The sequence below is a fragment of the Carlito syrichta genome, unplaced genomic scaffold, assembly GCF_000164805.1.
Source record: "Carlito syrichta isolate Samal-C Ts95f unplaced genomic scaffold, Tarsius_syrichta-2.0.1 Scaffold303375, whole genome shotgun sequence".
In the NCBI taxonomy this organism is placed as follows: Eukaryota; Metazoa; Chordata; class Mammalia; order Primates; family Tarsiidae; genus Carlito; species Carlito syrichta.
The window spans coordinates 80,042-100,930 of record NW_007247471.1 but is presented as its reverse complement, the minus strand read 5'-3'; the positions used below and the strand labels follow the sequence as shown (position 1 = coordinate 100,930).

Genomic DNA, 20,889 nt, shown 5'->3' with positions numbered 1-20,889 from the left:
TGGCAATCCGCTCACCTCAGCCTCCCAAAGGCGCGGGATTACAGGCTGAGCCACCGAGCCCGGCTCCCCAGCTCACATTGTACACAACCCCCACCCCATGCCCATCTCAGCCTTGAATTAGAGCCGGAATTTGAACCCAGACCTGCTGTCTCTCGTGCCTCTGCCTTCTGAAAAATGACCTTGGTCACCCCCGTCAATGTCCAGGTTGCAGGTGGAAACGGTCCAGGGCGACGAGCACGACTCTGGGGCTCGACCTCCCAGTCGGCTCTGGGGGTGGCAGCTCAGACCGTGGCAGTTTTCCCCATCTGGACATGTGTTTCAACTCTTCGGGACCTGAGACAGCTGCAGGGTGTCAGGGGGACACAGATGCCTGCCTCCAGCATCTTACCTATGCCTGGCCGTGCCTTCCCCTGGGAGGGGTGATTCTCAGTATGGTTGCACAGGCCAGGGAAGAGCCAGAGAGACAAGAAGCAGGAGGGGGCCGGCAGAAGAGGGCAGTGGGGAGGAGGAAAAGGCCTTTCACTAAAATACGGGGATGTCTAAATAACGTGACAATGGGTGCAACGTCTGCTGGGCTGACCCTCAGACCTCATGTGCCTTCATGAGGTATGTGGTGGTACACACGGCCCCCCTGTCTGCAGCGTCAGCCACCCATAGCCAACCGTGGCCTGAAAACAGGTGGATACGGTGCAGTGAGATGTTTTTTGGAAGAGAGAGACCGCACTGACGTAACTTCCATGACAGGACGTTGTCCTCACTGTTCTGAGTGGTAGTCATTGCTGTTAATTTCACACCATGCCTCATTTATAAATCAAACTTTATCATGGGTATGCACGTGCAGGAAAAGTCACAGTACAGACAGGCTCAGTACCATGGGCGGGGGCATCACTGGGGACTTGAGACACACCCCCACAGCTGGGGAGGACTCCTGTGACCCCTTTTTATAGACCAGGAAGTGCCACACTGAGAGTATGTGTGACGTACTCAAGGCTGCATGCCCAGGCCTGCAGGACTCCAAACAGAGCGTTTGCTGGATGACACAGTGGGTGGAGTCACAGACCCCAGATGCCCACCATGTCCTTGACTGTGTAACCCTGGCCAAGTCCTCTCAGCCTCAAAGGCTTCAGTCTCTCCCTCCTGAGAAGTGAAGTGACCCTCTTGCTTCACCAGATGGGTACAGCTTATTGGCAAATATGAAGATGATACGATGTCCTGAGGACACAGGCTAAACCCAAACTGCAGTGTCCACCTTAGCACAGTTTCAACAAGAGGACAGTGAGTGTGCACCCTCCAGGCAGGGGCAGTCATCCGAACACAGTAATCAACAGCAAACAGTTGGAACCAACTTTGCTGTCCATCGAACATAGACTGGATTTTAAAAATGTTGTACATACGGAATATTACACAGTCATGAAGGATAAAATTATGAACATCACAGCAGCTTGAATGGATTTTGAGTCTGTAATACTCGGTGATTTATCACAGAAACAAAAAACTGAGTACCACATGTTCTTATTCATAAGCAGACCCTGAACAATTATCACAATACTACAAGAAAGGGACTGACAATAGTGGGAAACTGCCAGGGGAGGGGGGACACACTTCATCAATAAGGGTACCTTATCTCAAACCAGATGAAGTGGGGACCAAAGGGAGGCCCAAACTTTACCTGTACAATGACTATTGGTATACCTATCCCTGAATTGTACCTTTAAAATTAAAAAAGAAAAATTCCAACCAGGGCCGTTCACACCAAGCTGTACACAGTCAGGTCTTTTAAGACCTGGGGGATTCTGAGCACTGCACTTCTAACACTGCTTAGTTGCCAGAGAACTCTGCTCCCTGAATCACTCAAAGCAGGCACCGCCTAAAAAGTGTACATATTTTTTTTCTTTTACAAAGTTCATCAATTGCATTTTTTTAAGATTGCTATTATAATTCATCTAACCTTCCATCAGCGACTTGGTTTTGTTATCAGATGACACCCAGGGGTGTGTCTGAAAACTGCAGCTCCCAAAAGCAAACACAGGGCGCCCAGAACCCCACAGCCCAGCCTCCCTAGACAGGGCCCTGCCAAGCTGGAGTCCTGAGACAGCACAATCTTATCTCCACAGTTGCTGAGGAGGCTGGCCCCAGCGGGTCAACATTTTTCCACTAAGTCATGCTTTTTAATCATCCGGGCAGCAGAAAAATGAGAGGCTGCAACTGCCACTGGGCAGGGTGGGAAGGCAGTGGAAAAAGGCCTTGAGTCAGACTTGCCAAGCACATGACAGGTAGGGTCGGAGGCAGGCAGCCCCACACGCTGCGTGCCTGCAGGGAGGAAGGACCGCCCCTGCTCCAGAAAGAAACCACTTCTGGGTAAAGCTCTTAGCCCAGAGGGCCCCTCCTTGTGGACTGCGGAGAGGCCAAAGTCCTGCTCCCTTCCCTAAGAGGCCCAGAAAGAAAGATGGGGGTGGGGAGGTTGTCTCACCCTGGGCGGGGCTAAAGCATCCACCACCACTCCCCCCAGCTGCAACTCTCCCAGCTCTGCCCCCCGCTGCCCACCCTGGACTCCACACCCGGGGTCACACACCTGAATGTCACACCAGGCTGCCCAGGCTGATGGCAGGGATGGAACGATTGCACATCAAGCTCCCTCCTCTACAAAATGAACGAATCCCTGAGACCTCACACACCAAGAGCATTCTTGGGCCTGTTTGTCTCACGGTGCAGGAAACACTGGCATCCAGCCTCGGTGATGGTGAACTGTGCAGGAAACGCCTTGCCAGAGGCAACCGTTGCCAGGTGGCCCCAATTCCAGCAGGTATCCTGGAACCCGAATGCATTCACTTGGGAGGTCGGGGAAGGGGGGCTTTAGGACTTCAGGAGGAAGGGCCGGTCTGCGAGATGTGGCCTGGGTACCAGCAGACTCCTGGCTGTGAGGGTGAGCACTGCCCAGGAGAGCTTCTGCAATGTCACTGTATTAACATGGGTGTATATGTGACATAAGAAAACATGAACATACATTTAACACGACTTTAGGTAGCTACGGGTGACAGTGTCTACCACACTGGATAGACCATTAAGCAGGAGGCCCATGAAGGCAGGACTGTCTGGGACACTTGGATGCCCGGTTGCCTGACCCGGGCCTAGGAGGCCTCACACAGCCAGCCTGGAAGCTTCTGGAGATGAGGACCCAGTCAGCAGGCTTTCACTCAGGTCACGAGCCAGCTCCCACATCACCCACAGAGGAAATTGAAAGGCAACACCGGGGCCTCAAGGGCCCAAATTTGGGGGCCCTGCTATCACCTGTCTGCCTCTAAGCCAGGTGGCCTAAACCCGCTGCCTCTGAGGGGGACAGGGAGAGGCGCCTGGCACGGGACATGGAAAATGTGAGCGGTCCTGGCCGAGCCACCCTCCCCAGGCCGGCACCTGTGACAACCCAAGCTGGCCACAAAGAGGGTCACAGAGCGCAGAGGGAGGCAGCACGAGAGGGATGCTAATGGGGAAACAGGACACCGGCAGGTGGGGAGCTGGAAAGTGCCCAGCAGGACACAAAGGGCTAAGGACCCGCTCTGTGAGCTGAGCCCTCGGGCTGCCATCCCGCTGAGATTGATAAGCAGGCTTGCCCTACAGGACTACAGGTACACAACCACCAGCTGCCCCGCCTCTCTGCCTCTGGGTCAGCCCCAGCCACCTGGAAGGCCCAGGCCACCTCTCCCATGGCAGACCAGGAGCCTGCAAGCCTAGTGGGCCCAACTCCTCTCTCCACAACCTTGGGCAAGTCATCTTCCCGTCTGGGAGCCTCAGCTGTCCTGGGTGGCATGAGGACGTCGCTTCCACTTGGGAGTGCGGCTGGACCAGTCATGGTCACTCAGTGTGGGGCGCTGGGAGCCAGCATGGCACCCGCCAGGCTTGCAGAGGCTGGGCCCACTCCCTTCCCCGTCCCCTGTAAGTTCAGGTTCATGCCTGTCCTATCCACAGGGTCCTGGAGAGAAGCCGCTGAGGGTGTGTGGAAACATGCACTCAAGCCTCCATTCCCGGCAGTGGGTCTCCCGGGGCATCAGAGCAAGGGACCAGGATGTCAACAGCGGCGGCTTGGACAGGTGTGGACGTGGCTCTCTGGCTGTGCTCACAAACCCTAGGCTGGGTTCTTCATAAACATGGCTGAGACTTCATCGCTTTCCTTGCAGTGCCTTGGTTTCCCTGGGTGGGGGTCAAGCCGGCAGGAACAGACACAGCTGCCTCATCCAGAACCTGGCAGGTCATTGGGAGGCCCCTGCAGCCAAGGTCTTCCCCTTCTGCACCTCCCCCATCACCCCCTCCAGAGCCTGCACCCCACTTCCCCACATCTGGGTTTCTTACTTATCCCAGAGATCAACAATGAGCTGGCACCGTGTGTGTGTATTCCTTCCAAGGGGACTAGTTTACAATAAGGGGCACATCTCTGCCCGCATCCTGCTCTGCGCGGGGCTGAGTGGAGAAGCAGCCGCGAATTCAGAAGAGAAACACCCTCCCCGCACTCAGCCTGAGCAGTAGAAGGCAGGCAGACAGTCTTCCAAATACTTTGAAGTGGCCGGGCTCGGTGGTGCACGCCTGTCATCCCAGCACTTTGGGAGGTGGAGGCGAGAGGATTGCCTGAGCCCACGGGCTCGAGACCAGCCTGGGCAACTTGGCGAGACCTCGTCTCAACGATAAATCAAAAAATCAGCTGGGCGTTGTAGCACGTGCCTGTGGTTCCTGCTACTTGGAAGGCTGAGGCGGGAGGATCGCCTGAGCCCAGCAGGTCGAGGCTGCAGTGGCCAGGAGCGTGCCTCTGCCTTTCAGCCTGGGTGACAGAGGGAGACTCCGACTCAAAAAAAGAAAGAAATACTTGGAAGCTGTGATGACTTGCACCTCAGTGACCTGACAAAATGAAATGTGGCTGGGAGGGCCACCTGCAGGAGGGCAGGCATTCTCCAGCTCAGCTCTGAGGCTCGCCCACTCCCTGGCCCTCTCTGAGACGCTCCCTTGCTCCAGCCTCCCTGGATGGGGCCCACGAATGCCCACTCGCCCCACCCCGGCCTTCCCCGGTGCCTCTGATCCCATGGAGGGCCTGAGCAGACACGTGGGACTCGCGGCCACCACAAGACCGCCTTCCTTCAGATCAAAGATGCCTAAGCCTCTGACCTTGAAACTCGAAAGAGCAGGAAATCCTGGGGATAAACGCCATCTTTCACGAGCATCTCTCGGACGTACGCCCATCCTGCAAGTCAGGGGCTCCGAATTCCAATTCGTTAGCACCAATGGCTCCTGATAACCCTGGGCCCCGTGAAACAACAAGGCTTTTGGAAGGTCAGAGAATTTCCTCATAGTTCTCTGGGGCAGTGAGGAGCGACCATGGTTATCTGGCAAAGATGACTTCAAATTCCCACGTGTTACAGATGTCTCATCACTGTGCTCTCAGAAGAGGACAGTCCCCCCCGCCCAGTCGCCACCAGGCCTCCATCGATCTCTCCTCCTCCCCTGGTACTACCCAGATGGTCCCTGGCCATGCCTTCTCCTTCAGGAAGCCCAGACTGACCCACGCCAGCTCTGACCACCTTGTTCTTCGTTCTGGAGACGTACAGCTTAGATACTTAGACGGGTCTCACCACCTTCCTGCCTGTCCCTGTCTGGGTCCCTAAGCCCCACTGTGGGGCGCCCACACCCATCCTTGAGTGGAAGCAAGTCCCCAGGACATCCCTGCAGGCCTGTCCTGTGGCCTCTGCTGGGTCTTCAGTCACCGCCCCTTCTGCAGCACAGACCAGGACAACTCGCACTGTCCCCGAAGTGAGGTCATCTCCCAATTACCAGGCTGTAAATTTAAAAAATATATTTTTGCTGGACATGATGGCTCACGCCTGTCATCCCAGCACTTTGGGAGGAGGAGGCGAGAGGATTGCCTGAGCCCAGGGATTTGAGACCAGCCTGGGCAACTTGACCTCGTCTCTATGATACATCAAAAAATTAGCCAGGTGTGGTGGCATGCATGTGTAGTCCCAGCTACTTGGAAGGCTCAGGTGGAAGGATCGCTAGGCATGGTGGCAGTTTGAAGCTGTGGTGGCCGTGAGCATATCACTACACTCCAGCCTGGGTGACAGAGTGAGACTCTGACTCAATAATAATAATAATAATAATAATAGATAGATAGATAGATAGTATTCTTCAAACAAGAAGCCTGGCTTGACAGCAGCTCTATAAAAGAGGCCTGGAGATTGTGGCTGATCATGGCTGGGCTCAGAGCCTAAAGCAAGCAGGGCCGTACCCCCAGTGGCAGGCATGTCCCGTTGGAGCCACCCAGCTTACAGGGAGCTGCAAGCCCACAACCCTCTATCAGAGGCGTTCTGTTCAGTCCAGAGCGGTTGTTCTCCAAGCTCGAATCCCAAGACCCTTTCAGGAGGGGCGTGTTCACAGAGGGAAATATTCTCAGAATAGATGTCACGTGTCCTTCCATGGTATTGACATTTGTCCTGATGGTATAGAAAGCAATGACAGGCCATTGTTTTGTTAAGCACTGGCCAAGCCATGTGCTTTTTGAGCTATGGCCACCATATTTTCTTAGCTTTGGCCTCCTCCTCTCCTTTGGGGGGCGGGTGAATCTCCTCTCTCTGTAATATACTTTCTAAATAAACTATATTTTCCAATCTTAAAAAAAAGAAAGAAAGCAGTGACAGGCGAGGCTGCTGGCCCCTTGGCAGAAATTAGCACCCAGGCAGCAAACAGCACTGTCCACTGTTTGCCACATCATACGATGAAAACAAATGAGCAAAGTACTTAGCATCCTGCATGAGGCAGGAAACGTTCATTTTCATTAAATATTGACTCCTAAATACGTGCAGTTTTAACATGCGGCATGGAGACACGACTTGGGGGCAGTGCTCTGAGGCACAGCATTGCCACTTGAAAGAGTGACCAACCAGGATAGTTATTCCAACTGGAGCACGCGGCATTTTCTCAAAAATGGACAGACTGAGCCTGTCACTTCAAGGGCAATGATGGAAAGTAGCTGTCACTGGTGATAAAAATAGAGCATTCAAGCAAAAATTAGAATCCTGGAAAACTCGTTATCAGTCACCGAAAACCTGACAGCCTCCCAGTGCTTGAAGACTTTCTGAGATCAGTGGAGACACTGAGAAAAGCGACTTTTTGAAGTTGTATAACGAAATGTGTCGACATTTGGAAGATCTGCATAAAGATCCATCGGTGCGTTCATCACGCCACAAAACCACACATGGGTACAAGGTTTACTCAAAGCTCAAGGCGAACTGATGGACTTTACCAGAAGGGTCCCTGATACGGTTTCAGACACCACATCACCACCGAGGTTTAAGAAACCACCACTTGTCGAGTTTTGGTAAAGTATCAAAGAAACTGCTGAAGAGGTTGCGAAAACACTCCTTCCTTTCCTAACTGCAAATCAGCACAGGCCAGATCTTCCCCGAGCACTTCCATCAAGACACACAGCCACAGACTGACTGGGGAAGCCCACGTGAGCGTCCAGCCACCTCCCGTTAAACCAGACATTAAACAGACTTGCAGAAACGTCCAGAAATGCCCCTTTTCTCACTAAGTTTTTTCTGTTTTGGAAAACATATTCATTTTTATTTTAAAAAGCTATTATTTAGGAGGCCAGGCGAGGTGGCTCACGTCAGTAATCCCAACACTTTGGGAAGCTGAGGCAGGAGGACTGCTTCACTCCAGGGGTTTGAGACCAGCCTAGGCAACATAGCGAGATCTCGTCTTGACAAAAAAAATTTTTTTAATGAAAAAACTAGCTGGGTGTAGTGGCATGCACCTATAGCCCTGGCTACTTGGGAGAATGAGGCCTGAGCCCAGGATGTGGAGGTTACTGAGAGCCGTGATCATGTCATTGCACTCCAGCCTGGACAACACAGTGAGACCCCGACTCAAAAAACAAACAAACAAACCTATTATTTATAGTAACATGTAATGGTCTTATGTTATTCAAATGATTTAGTAACTAAAACATTTTTAAATTCCATTTTAATTTATAAAACAGTAAATATCAAAAGACACAGTCCATGTAAGCCAAAGGTCTCTGGGTGGTCCTAAATAGTGTTTCAGAGTGTAAAAGGGAGGTGGGGATGGTAGTTCACGCCTGTAATCCCAGCATTCTGGGAGGCAGAGATAAGAGGATTACTTGAGCCCAGGGGTTTGAGACCAGCCTGGGCAAACGTGGTGAGACCTCATCTCTACGAAAAATAAAAAAAAAAATTAGCTAGGCATGGTGGCTCATGCCTTTGGTTCCAGCTACTTGGAAGGCTGAGGCAGAAAGATTGCCTGAGCCCAGCAGGTCAAGACTGTGGTGGCTGGCAGTGTGCATGCCACTGCACTCCAGCCTGGTTACAGAGTGACTCCAACTCAAAAAAGAAAAAAATAAAAAAGGCTGGAGACCTACTGGCCCATGGAAATAACACCCCCAGGAGAATGACTGTGAGGGTCAAGGCTGAAAGACAACACATCTCCTAAGACTAAAAGAGTTTTAAGGGGAACACATGGTCCTTCTAATGCCTAGAAGCCCTAGGGGGAAGAAACAGCAGGTATTTCAACCCCCGAAGGGCTGGGATCGGGATGGAGGGTTCACTTCAACCCCCAGCTCTCCTGCAAACACAACAGGGATCCACCCTCTCACCCAGAGGTGACAACATCAAGGCCGAAGAGGTGACGCCAGTTGCCTGAGGTGACACAGGCAGCGTCAAAGCCCAGATTAGGCGCCGGTTATCCGGACGCTGAATCTATAATCCCTCCGTGTTGACAGGTTCTGAGCTCTGTGTCACAGGCTGTGCCCAGGGAATAGCCGGGGGGCCCAGTATCACACTACGGTAGAGGACAGCCCTTACGGAAGCAGAACCTGGTCTCAGAGCTGCCACCACTCGGAGCGTGAGGAGTCACTGCTCAGCTCCACGGAGAGGGGGCCCACCCGCGTCCAGACCTTCTGCGTCATCCCCAAAAGGTGTCTCCTTACGCAGGTTCCGAAACTCCTGATCTAGTTGAATTTTGCACTTTAAAACAAAGCCCTTGCCCCACTGTCTTAACTCTGCTGATGAACTAGGAACACCACAGTGATTTGATCACAATTCAAAATTTCAGGAGCAGACGGGTGCAGTGGCTCACATGTGCTACCCCAGCACCATAGGAGCTGGAGGTGAGAGGATTGCCTGAGCCCGGGGTTCGAGACCAGCCCAGGCAACATAGAGAGACTTCATCTCTACAAAAAAAAAAAAATAGCTGGGCATGGTGGCACACACCTATAGTTCCAGCTACTTGGAAGGCTGAGCCCAGCAGGGTGAGGCTGTGGTGGCCGTGAGTGTGAGTGTTGGAGTGTGCCACTGCACTCCAACCTGGGCGACAGTGAGACTCTGACTCAAACAAACCCCCAAAACTCAAGAGCAAGTTGGCCAAACTCCTTTCTCTGCATTAAACCGTGTTCCCATTCAACCTCTCCACAGAAGATTTTCTTCATGTAATATATATATATATATAATTTTTTTTTCTTTTTTGAGTTGGAGTCCACTCTGTCACCCAGACTGGAGTGCAGTGGCCGCTCCCAGCCACCGCAGCCTCGACCTGCTGGGCCCCGGCGACCCTTCCGCCTCAGCCTTCCAAGTAGCTGGAATTACAGGCATGTGCTACCACGCCTGGTTGATTTTCTGATTTACTGTAGAGATGAGGTCTCGCTGCCCAGGCGGGTCTCGAACCCACGGGCTCAGGCAATCCACTCACCTCAGCCTCCCAAAGGCGCGGGATTACAGGCTGAGCCACTGAGCCCGGCTTATGTAATATATTTTTATGTTTAAAAGCTTTTAGTCATTACCTTTTCATACTTCTCTGCAACAAAAAAAGTGCATTTATGTACCTAATTGACATTTTTTAAAAGATGTCCTGCAACTTCAAGGCTTCATGAATAAAAACAGAAGTCTGGGCTGGCTTATTGCAGTTCTTAGTACATAACTATCTGTGAACACATCACAAGTGATTACTGAACAAAAAGGTACATTGGGGGGGGCATCAGGTTCTCACTCTGTCATCGTGGCTGGAGTGCAGTGGCACGATCACGGCTCACCACAGCCTGGACTTCCTGGGCTCAAGCAATCCTTCTGTCTCAGCCTCCCAAGTAAGTGGGCTACAGGCATGTGCCACCACACCTGGCTAATTTCTTTCTCCTGGGCTGGTCTCGAACTCCTGGCCTCAAGGACTCCTCCCACCTCGGCCTCCCAAAGTGCTGGGATGACAGGCATGAGCCACTGCGCCTGGCGATTTGTATTCAGTTGGCTTCTTCCTGTGCCAGATGGGCGAGGCTATGGCAGGTCTCTTCTTGGAAAGAGGGAGAGGGTGGTTTTGAAGGCAAGGTGGGACAAAGAAGCTGGGGAAGTCGGTCTTCAGGAAATGTAGTTCGAGAAAAACAAGAAGATGGCTTAGACGTAGAAACGGGTTTCCTGAAAACCCTTCCACTGCCGTCTCCCTGGGAGAGTATGTGAGAGCCCCAGGGGCCGCAGGCCTCTCATGTCAACACGGTGTTAGTATGTGGTACAGGACACACGCAGAAGCACTGTCAAGAAGTATCTAGGCGTGAGACCCTGCTGCCTCAGCTGCCGTGCTTGAGGGAGCAAAGAACGCAGAATGAGTTAGCCATCTCTCAGAAGGCTTCTGCTTGAGATGGTCCCTTTGCGGTTGCAACAGTGACTTCAGGGTCAAGGAGCCCCGTCCTGTGGACTGCCACACCCCGTGAGACCATGTCAGCCTCCAACTCCGCCTTCCTTGAGCCCACCCGCGGACAAGCTAGGGTTTCCCTTGATGCATCTGTCTAAAGCATGTGTTTTCTGCAGCCGTGGTGGGGTTACATGCCGTAGGCAGTCACCATTAAAATGCACTCACGTTTTTAAAGTTATCTGGGCCACACCGAAATTTATTCTGCAAACCAGCAGGAGAGTGTAGACCCTGCCAGGACACTGGCTTGGACTGTTCATGTGTTTAAAGGGTGGGAAACCTGCAGGTGTAGGACAGAGGCCCTTGGACACGGGGCCCAAACGTCCAGTATGCTGAGACCTACTTCTCAGAGCCTAGTCCAGCCTTGAGCCCAGAGAGGCAATACTTCTCAAGCTTGAGGGTTCCGTGAGCCTAGAACTCAGGGACCAGGGCGGCCCGGGGAGCAAGCACACATCTGGTCAAGCTTTGTGGGTCTCCAGAACAATGCAATCTCACTGGTCTTCTTCAAGGTCACATGAGGCTCCAATGTCACTAACAGAGCAAAGAAGACACGTCGAGCCATCACTGCCCCACGGATATTTGTAATCCAAGAAGTGTGCCACAACACCAGATGAGGAGTGAGAATACGGTCCCCAACTCCTGTGCAGCGTGGCTCAGTGTTGTCAAACACCACCAACGGCCACTGTTGTGCTGGAAATAAGCAAGGAACACACTTCGGGAAGATGACGGCAACTCCTAAGCGCCTGAGAATAGCCAACTCTCTTCTGACCGTTCACAGAACTCCCCCACGGGCCACCTCTGCAGACACCCCGCCCCAAGATTCTGTCTGCTGGAGTTTTCCATGCTGGTAGTTTCTATGTGGATGAACTCTTTTATTTATGTGTTCTGTTTTTAAGGTAACACATAATCAAAAGGCTTAATGATGCTGAGTCTCTTTGAATCAATACTTCTACTTCCAGGAACTTACTCCAAGGAGATGAATTGGGACTTTGCAGGGACTGATGTAAATGATGCTCGGAACAGTGTTTGGGTAGGAACACAATATACCACAACCCAGACTATCATCAACAAGAAGTGGTACACAAGGAAATTCTACAAAGAAAACCAAATGGCAAGAACACAGTCACATATCACGTGAAAAAAGGACTCACTATAGCATAGGCAGTATTATCTCCATTTTACTTTTTGAATTACAAATGTTCAGAGAAATACTAAGAGTAAGCATACCAAAATATTTCAGTGATAGAAACCAGGGTGATTTTTTTCTTCACACTTCTCTGTATTTTCCTAAGTTTCTATAAATAAATATTACCTTTATAATGATGGCATGTTGAAACACGTACTTGACTCTGAGGTCCTTTTGCTGAGACCCTGTTCTAAGGAAATAGTATACATTCTGCACAAAGATTTACACATAAAGTTATATATGAATTATCACCTTATTTGTAAGAGAGAAAAATGTATGACCTAAACATTTCAACAACTGAAGAACAGTCAAAAAGGTTGTGTTTTAACTTTATGACACAATACTGAGCACTTATTAAAACGATAATTTAGCATTTTTTAGGTAAACTGTAATGCCATGACACTGATGACTTCGACGGCGCGAGGTAAAAGAACGGAACACAATGCAGTGTGATCCTGGCGGCATAAAACGGAAGCGCGCTGGAAAGGAAAGGAAGAGATACTAGAATGCGAACAGCTGTGATTAAACGTGGTGAGTGTATGATGACTGGGTAATAAAAGGCTTAAGGAAAAAAATAAAAGCTCCATAATGGGCATCTGCCACTTTAAAAATTTGAAAAGCAAGCATAAAAATAACACACACTTGATCAGTGAGAATACGAAATTACTAGCAAAGGGGGAAAAAGAAAAATTTCCTGTGTTACAACACTCTCATCTAAAACAACCGTTATTTGATTCACGTCGTCTGCTAAAGAAAAAAATAAAAACAAACCGCCCCTGTGAACGCCCCGCCATCTGCCCTGTCGGTTGTGTGTGCGTGTGGGTGTCAGTGAGTGTGGCCGGTTGCCGACAGAGCCTGGGTTAGTGGTCACCTACTAAATTCCAGCTATGTCAGCAGAAAATGTGTAGGAGCTCGCACAAGTTAAGGATATCCCCCAAATCCAGGCTGGAGAAGCACTTTCGACTCCAAAGTAAAGGCAGAAGAGGAACTCAAGGTATGTGTGTATACACACACACATATACGTGAATTATTTTTTATTTTTTGAGTCAGAGTCTCACTCCGTCGCCCAGGCTGGGCCACCCCAGCATCGACCTGCTGGGCTCCGGCGATCCTCTTGCCTCAGCCTTCCAAGTAGCCAGAACTACAGGCGCAAGCTACCACACCTGACTAATATTTTTTTTTTTTGGTAGAGAAGAGGTCTCACCATGTTGCCCAGGTTGGCCTCGAATCCCATGGGCTCAGGTGATCCTCTTGCCTCAGCCTCCCAAAGTGCTGGGATGACAGGCTTGAGCCACCACGCCCGGCCTGTACAATTTTTAAATTTAATTTTTATTTCTTTCATAGAGACTGAGTCATGCTTATGTTGCCCAGGCTGGTCTCAAACTCCTGACCTCCAGTGATCCTCCTGCCTCGGCCTCCCAATGCGTTGAGATGACAGGACCCAACCTTCAAGGCAGATTTCAAATTCTGTCTGGAAACCACCCCTAAATCAAGTGAGGAGTCTGGACTGACACTTGTGTATTCTCCTTGCTCGGGCCAGTTCTGCTCCAGGTGAGAGATTCAGAACCCTCCCCCCCATCAGCTCCAGTAAACTTCCCGGCTGAGGGGCAAGGAATCCATCTTAGCTCTGTGTCTCTCCATGGACAAGGAATGCTTGAGGGCCGCATCCACAAAGTCCACCTAAAAGGAACCATGGCCAGAGCAAAGCTAAAGTCCAGCGGGGGCGGGGGTAAGGCACCAAGGGGGCTCCCAACGTTCCTTGAGGCCCACGAGCGAGGCTAACGACAGTCTGGGTAAACTGTGCACATTCACCTGTGTCAAGCTGGGCCTGTGGTGAAGGCCTGCCCCAGCCAAGGCGTGAAGTGGCAGGCCCCGGGTCTGATGACCGACTCTGCGGTGAGCCTGGGGATGAGGGACGCGGTGGCAAGACGACAGGCCGGCAGAGGCAGTGCTGCGGTCACGAGACCGGGAGGGAGGGAAGCCCCCGAGAGCCTGAACCCTGTGTGGATGAGGCCTGTCGTCACATCCTGAGGATTATTGCAGAACCCCGGCCCACAGGATCATTCCAGGACACTCACTAGACACCCAAGAATAGCTCTTGGAACAGTCACAAGACTCACCACCCGGTGCATCCCTCCCCCAGATGGTACAACCCTCTCTACGCAAGGCGGGAGACGGCATCTACTCGGAGGAAACTGATCCCGTGCAATTGACAGGACCGCCAGGGTCAAGGGATGGCTCCCAGCGCAGGAAGGGAGAGGAAGGACGGGCTGGCCCCTCACTCAGCACTCACGAGGCGGGTATCTGTAGGACGTGCCCATGCACATAGTCCTGAACTACAAGGGGCACGTCACAGAGGTCAGTGCCACTGTCCCTCCTCCCAGGACTCCACTAGGTGCCAGGACTCACTCCCTCCACGCAGGAAGCTCGCAGTTGGGAACAAGTAGGAGTCTTGTTCAGTGGGAGCAAGAAGCAGTCTGAGACCCTGCCCCAGACCTGTGGAGAAATGATACCCGGCTACCTGGAGAGAGGCAGTGGGCTGTGCGGCCTAGTGTGCAACACCTGGTTGGGGCAGCGATGACACCTGTCCCTTGCCTGGCTGTACCACATACTCCCCACTGTGACCCCGGCATCTGGGCGAGGGGAAGACCCATGAATTCAGCTCATGCCCCTGTAGGCCTTAGCCTGGAGCCTTCCAGAACCGTGAGCGTGTCGTGTGCATGAGGCTCTGAGCACAGGGGGGCAGGTGCTAGGCCTCCCATGGAGTGGACTTGCTCTGAAGGTGGCTCTGTTCGGACACAGGCCAACACTGCGTGGAGGAAGGTTCCATACATCTGAGACAGGTGGCCCTGCCTCCCAGCTTTATATCCCGTTATCATGTTCACCCAGGAGAGGGGTGGGAGAGGAACACTTCCTGCAACTTTGGGGCATGCGTCTGTGGCTGGACGTGCCTGCCAGGGGTTAGAATCTCAGCTCTGTCTCTCCAGGAACAACTGAGGCCTCTAAGTCGAATGCTGGGAGTACGGTTTCCTGGTGGCCATGGGACCTGCTTACCAGGGCAGCCCAACTCTTGAGGCCATGGGCACGATAACTGGGGCGCCGATGAGAGTGAGGAGGAGGAGACAAAGGCAGTGGAACGTAGGCCCAGAACAGGCGGGGACAGCCAGCTGGGGACAGAGGTGGGACACCACGCGGGAACCTTCCCGAGGGCTCGGCCCATCCCGTTTCAACATGCACATGCCACCCAGGATGAACCTGGGCTTGAGAGGCCTTCACCGTCTGACAGCACCGCCTGGGGGAAAAGGGTGGGGTTCCAGCAGCCCCCTTACTTTGGCGATGACACAGATCCAGCTTCCAGAGAGAGGGACCAGCACCAGGGACACCTCACACACGTGTCAGTCTCACTTTCTCGGGACGAGGAGGGAGAGGACAGAGGGAGCGGGTGGCTGCTAGGCCTGGGAGGCAGAGACCAAGAGATCCTGTCCCAGGAGAGGCTGGTTTTCAGACCTGGGGTCTTCAGGCCTCTCCACAACAAGCCACAGCCTGGGTCTTGAACTGCAAGGGGCACGTCACAGAGGTCAGCGCCACTGTCCTTCCTCCCAGGATCCCACTAGATGCCAGGACCCCACTCCCTCCACGAGGAAGCTCTCGGTTCTGAAGCTCCAGGAAGGCTCAGAGTACCCATGGAGAAACGGTCCCTCCGGTTCACAGCACCCCCTCACCCTCCCTTGCTTTCCCACAGAGGGGACCAGGGACTGATGGACGGATGTCAAAGAACAGGAGACAGGCCCAAGAACAACAGCAGGTGGAATCCACGGGCAGCCAGGAAGGGCTGTGAGAGAGGAATTCAAAGGGCCCGTGGAGGGATCGAGTGATCGGGTCTTGGTCCAGATGCTTTGAAAGGGACAGTTTTAAGTGAAAACCAAGAAGACACATCGAGACCTCCACAAGGCGATGACACTGCAGGGAACTCAGTGGAGGGACAACTGTCAGGCAGCAAGGCCCGAGTCCCATGCCCTCGGGGGTGGCGGTGCCCCTGCCCACAGGCAAACTCCCAGGACCCTTCCCCAGGTAGAGCCCGGGCCAGCGGGGGCACAGGGTAGAGGGAGTCCAGGTCATGGAGGCAATCCCGGACACCACGTGCTTAGATGGTGACTGGCTGACTTGTTCCCCTGAACCAGGGGAATGTGGGGTGCTGGGCAGCAGGTGTTCCTGTCCCAGAAGCTGGAGGCACGGGGCTCACAGATGCGGCGTGGGGACAGAGCCGCTGCTGTCAGGGACTTGGGTGTCCTCACGGACATCCTCCCCGTCGGCTGGCGAGTTGGCTGCTGCCCCAGCCCGCCCAGAATGTGCCTGGACTTTCTAGGAACCGGGTCCCTGCCCGCCCCATGGGGCATCACGCCACACGCAGACGAGGCTCTCCCGTACCAAGATGAATCTCCATATGAACGAGGCCATGGAACAAGGTGCCGGCTCGGCCACGAAATAGCACTGACTGCCCCAGGACAGCAGGCAGGGCTCGTCTCAAGCTCTCAGAGGATTTAAGCGGCATCCATCTGATGTGGCAAGAGGCCTGGGCCGAAGCAGCCCATCAGATGCCATGGTGGGGTGCACAGCGGCTTCAGGTCAGCAGGCCAACTCTCAGGAAATGGCCCTGGCACTCAGCACCAAGTGTAGGCACCTCTGGTGGGGATGGGTGCTGAGATCGTAAGTCCCCTGCCCTGAGGGAGGACCTGGCAGGGAGAGGGAGAAACAGGGCCCGTCTCTTTTCCTGCCAGAGATGCCCGGCGCAGCACTGCTGGTAAGCACAAAACAACACAGGCGCTGGAGGAAAGGTCACATCTGCTTCAGAGGAACCAGGAAAGCATCATTCTCGATAACTCTGAGAGGCGGGGGAGTGACTGACAGAGTCCGATGTGCCATCTATTTGATGATTTTGTTCCAAGGTCAAATCACAAGCCCGAAGTTCTACTTCATCCACTAAGGCTGGACTGATGCCTCCTTCCCTTTCTCGATTCCTTAGAAGAACAGTTCCTGCTAAAAGCCTGTGCTATGGGGTCCCCCCAGCCCTGCACGGCTTCTGCTGAGGGCCAGTCCCAGCCCGTCCCCAGGTCTGTGGTGGGACTGTATCTTACTGGGCGGCACAAGCCTAGTGCAGCCAGAGAACTCCATCGCCCCATAACCGTCAGGGCAGGCCCAGGGCCCATGACCGGCACAAACAGGGGGAATCCAGGGGTGCCTGGAAAGAGAGCCACCCTCCTGAGTCCTGCTTTCCTCAAAGCTCAGGCCCAGACTGACCGTCCCAGAGTCGGTCTCTGCCACCACACCCGGAAGGGCTCCCACCTGCCTTCCAGACGCTGGTTCCCACTCAGGCCTAACCCCCATGGACAGAGGCCCATGAAGTGGGCTGCACGTGGGAGCGGCACAGTGCATGTGCCTGGTGAAATGCCACAGCCCCTCCTCGACCTTCTGCCAGACAACCAGGACATCTCTCTGAAGTCCCAGGTGAGGTTCTCTGGAACAGGGTGGGGGTCTCCACCTGGGGAGCAGGGACGGGTTTCCCGAGGGGCTGCACAGGGAGACCCGAGGAACCCTTTCCCAGGCAGTGCCGAGATATCTCGGGGGCTCAGAGGCGACGCACTGCCCTCCTTGGGCCAGCCCCTCCCTCCCAGGCTGCCTGCCCTGGCCTCTCAGCAAAACAGCCTGAAGGCCTCAGAGCCATGAGGAAACGGCCCTGTGGGGCTTGGCCCTCTGTCCTGGGTGTCTCTACAAGGTGAAGCTAAAAAACGTCCAGGAGATGGGCAGGGGACCGAGTGGGAGAAGGTTCTGTGATGGAAACCTGAGCCCCAGAACTGAAAGCAAGCCTCACCTGTGGTCACGGAGAGACTCAGTCTGACTCAGCGGCTTGGAAACTCTTCTTCAAAACACCCTGCTGGCAGCCTGGAAACTCCCACCCTCCCCTGGGTGGAGCCCACAACCTTCTTCCTCGGACCCACCCTTTGGGGAAGGAGGGCATAAACCCTTGAGTTCCCCTTGATCCCACAACCCCTTCAGGCTGAAGACTCCTTCCAGGCAGCAGGAGGAACTGCCTCCAGGACACAAGGCCAAGAGTCTCCTCGGAGGCATAACCTGCCTGAGCTCCCATTCTGCTTTTGTTCACTCCCCTACCGCACCTGCCCGGCGCTCTGTTTCTCCCTTTTTTACAACACCAGTGCCCTGGGATAGTTCTGAGCAATGGCCAACCAGTCTAAGTCTAGACTGTGACCAGGACCCACCTGTGGTGCACAGGCATGATGCATCAGGCTTTGGGGTCCGAGAGACCCACATCCCGACTTGGGCTGAGCCCGGGGTCCTGGCTGTTTGGCGGATGAGGCTCCACCCGGGAGCAGGGTCACGTCTGTAGCGAACTGGGCCTGCAGTGGGCACATACTTACTGCTACAGGGACCCGCCACGCCCCATTTGAGCCCCCTGGGCCAACCACCAGACACCCGTCCCTACCCGAGGTCTCCCTTAGAAACAGCTTCCTCCCTCCCACGCCACAATCTAGAAACTCTCCTGGAAAGCCCAGAGCCAGCTTATGGTCCCAGAAATGACCAGAGGAGGCCCACGGTCCACTACCCACGGGGCACAGTGGAAAGACCGCCAGGCAGGGAGAGGGCAGGTGAGTCCTGGTCACACGGGGCCCTCCGTGGGGTCCCTAGACACTGAGGATCCACCAGACAGGACGGCCCCCAAGCTGGACTCCAGCAACAGCAGGCCTGAGACAGCAACCTCTCGGGGCATCGCCTCTTCAGTGGTCAACCCGAGGAGGACGGCGGTGTGGAGCCACAGTCCCTACCAGGCTACCCTCCCCAGGAGCCGGCCCTCACAGCAGTGCTAAGCTGACCAGGGACAGCTGCAAGGGAAGTTCTGATCTGAAGTGATGCAGAGATCGTTTCCTCCTCTGCCACCTTGAAGGGGTGAGGTCACCGGGCAGGATGGCTAACAAACGAAGCACATGTTCCAAGCACCAGGGAGCCCTTGCCCGCACACGTCAGTCTCATCATGCTGACTCTCCACCACAATCCTATGAGGCAAGCACCACTATGCCGCCATTCTACAGAGGAAGAAACCGAGGCTTGCTGGTCGGCGGAGACTCTCCCGAGGTCACACAGCTCTTCCAAGTGGCACCGGGATGCACAGCCAAGTCTGTCTCCAACTCCACCGGAAGCCCGCGGGCTCCGTGGAGCCGGAGGAAGCCGACCTCACTCACCTGGTAGGAAAGGCCATCCTTCCGGGGGCTGAGGCCCATCTCCTCCATGGACGGGGCGTTCATCATCACCTCGGTCATCTCGGGCGATCTCAGGTAGTCAGGGCTGCAGGAAACCAGATGGAAAGTCAGCAAGCCATGCCCTGCACACGCCACCCTTGCGCATCCGCGACTGTGGCTCGGGGGACTGTGTGCAGACAGGATGCCAGGGCTCAAAACAGAACTCGCAGCAAAACAAGCTCACGCCCGGGGAAGTGCCTGGCAGCCGCGGTGCAAGGCTCTCCACCCCAGCAGAGCCCCAGTCTGCAAACCTCTTGAGGAGGGGGCTCGCACCCACCTCTCCTGTGCACTAGTCCCCAGGAGCACAGAGCGACCCCGTGGCTGCTTTCAAGTGACAGAGCTAGACACAACCAAAAGAGTAGGGCGCCGAGTCCATCTGTCTGCATGAAAGCCAACAACCACACCACCCTTCACCCCCCACCCAGGAATAAAAATAATCCTCAGGTGAATTCCCCAAAGGGAAGTGCCTATTATTATTACATAATAACGGTAGCAAGCCGACCTCGGGGAAACGCGGTCCAATCACGCTGCCTTCCTAAATGTCCCTGTCCCTGGGTGCTTCTTCTGACCAAATGTCCCACTTAAAGCCCCAAGGGGTCAGCTTTTCTGCAAGTTTCACATCTGCCGTTCCAGCCCCTCCTCCGGCCTCTGCCTCGGCCACAGCAGCTGCAAGCTCACAGCTTGAAAAACATCCCCTGGATTAAAAGCCTTAAGGACACCCGACTCTGATTGCAAAGGAAATTTCCAGAGGGGCCAAGCTGGCCCACCAGGGGCTGACACGTGAAAATGCTTGGCACACTCTAAGCAGGGCCCAGACGTCCGGCTACCCCCGCACAACCCAGGGGCGCACACGGGATCCTGCGTGCCCAACGCTGAAGACAAAGTCAGGTGCAGCGAATGCCTCCACCACCGCGCCTGTGGGCATGCTGTAAGGAAAGGCAGGACGGGCGCTCTAGGGACTCTGTCTAAGGTAAGAGGGTGCCAGACTCCTCCACCTCCCAGTTACACAAACAACGACGCTGGGTTTGGAAACGGAAGCAGGAGGCGCTGGTGTTGGCTCTGCCACTGGGGAGCTGTGTGATCGCCAACAAGTCCTGAAACCTCTCTGAGCCACAAGTGCCTGTGGTCGCGGTGAAGCTAGGAACGCCCACCTCCCAGTCAGGGCAAGCTGATGTCTGCAAAAACGCATTGCAAACTGTGAAGTGCTAACCACCGAAGCAGTCGTAAGCCTCAGTTTCTCATGATGTTCTGATGGGCCCTAACACTCACCCTGGCAAATCCTCAGCCACCAGAGACACAAAGCCTCTAAGCAGCCTCCAAGCATCACCCATAAACACCTGCTGCTCTCAAGCCACTCAGGCGGAGGGGGCCGCCAAGCCTGGGAATGGGGGCGATGTCACTTTGTTCTGAGAGTTGGGTCGCCTCTCAAGACACAGCCAGGCTGGGATGGAGGAGGGGGGACGAGGAGAAGATGCCAGGCCTCGGGGCAACATGGGGTTCCGCAGCCGAGACCTCCAAAGAAAGGGGGCAGAAGAGCGCCCACGGGGTTCTCCAGACTCCGTGCCCGGGGCAGGGGCGCTGGGTCCTCGCTCCGGGCCGTGGCGCGGGCCCGAAAAGTTGGAGCATGCACTTTCGGGCTCCCGAGCCAGACGCGCCGAGGCGTGA

General features: G+C 54.3%; 1 protein-coding gene across 1 annotated transcript in view; it reads right to left on the bottom strand.

The window, feature by feature from the left end:
* The window catches only part of LBH (limb bud and heart development), a 29,058-nt gene that overhangs the window by 1,869 nt on the left and 6,300 nt on the right, over positions 1–20,889 (bottom strand). The window contains exon 4 of the mRNA XM_021712576.1: positions 19,168–19,270. Within this exon, the coding sequence (XP_021568251.1) occupies positions 19,168–19,270 (103 nt within the window). The remainder of the gene's footprint in view (positions 1–19,167; positions 19,271–20,889) is intronic.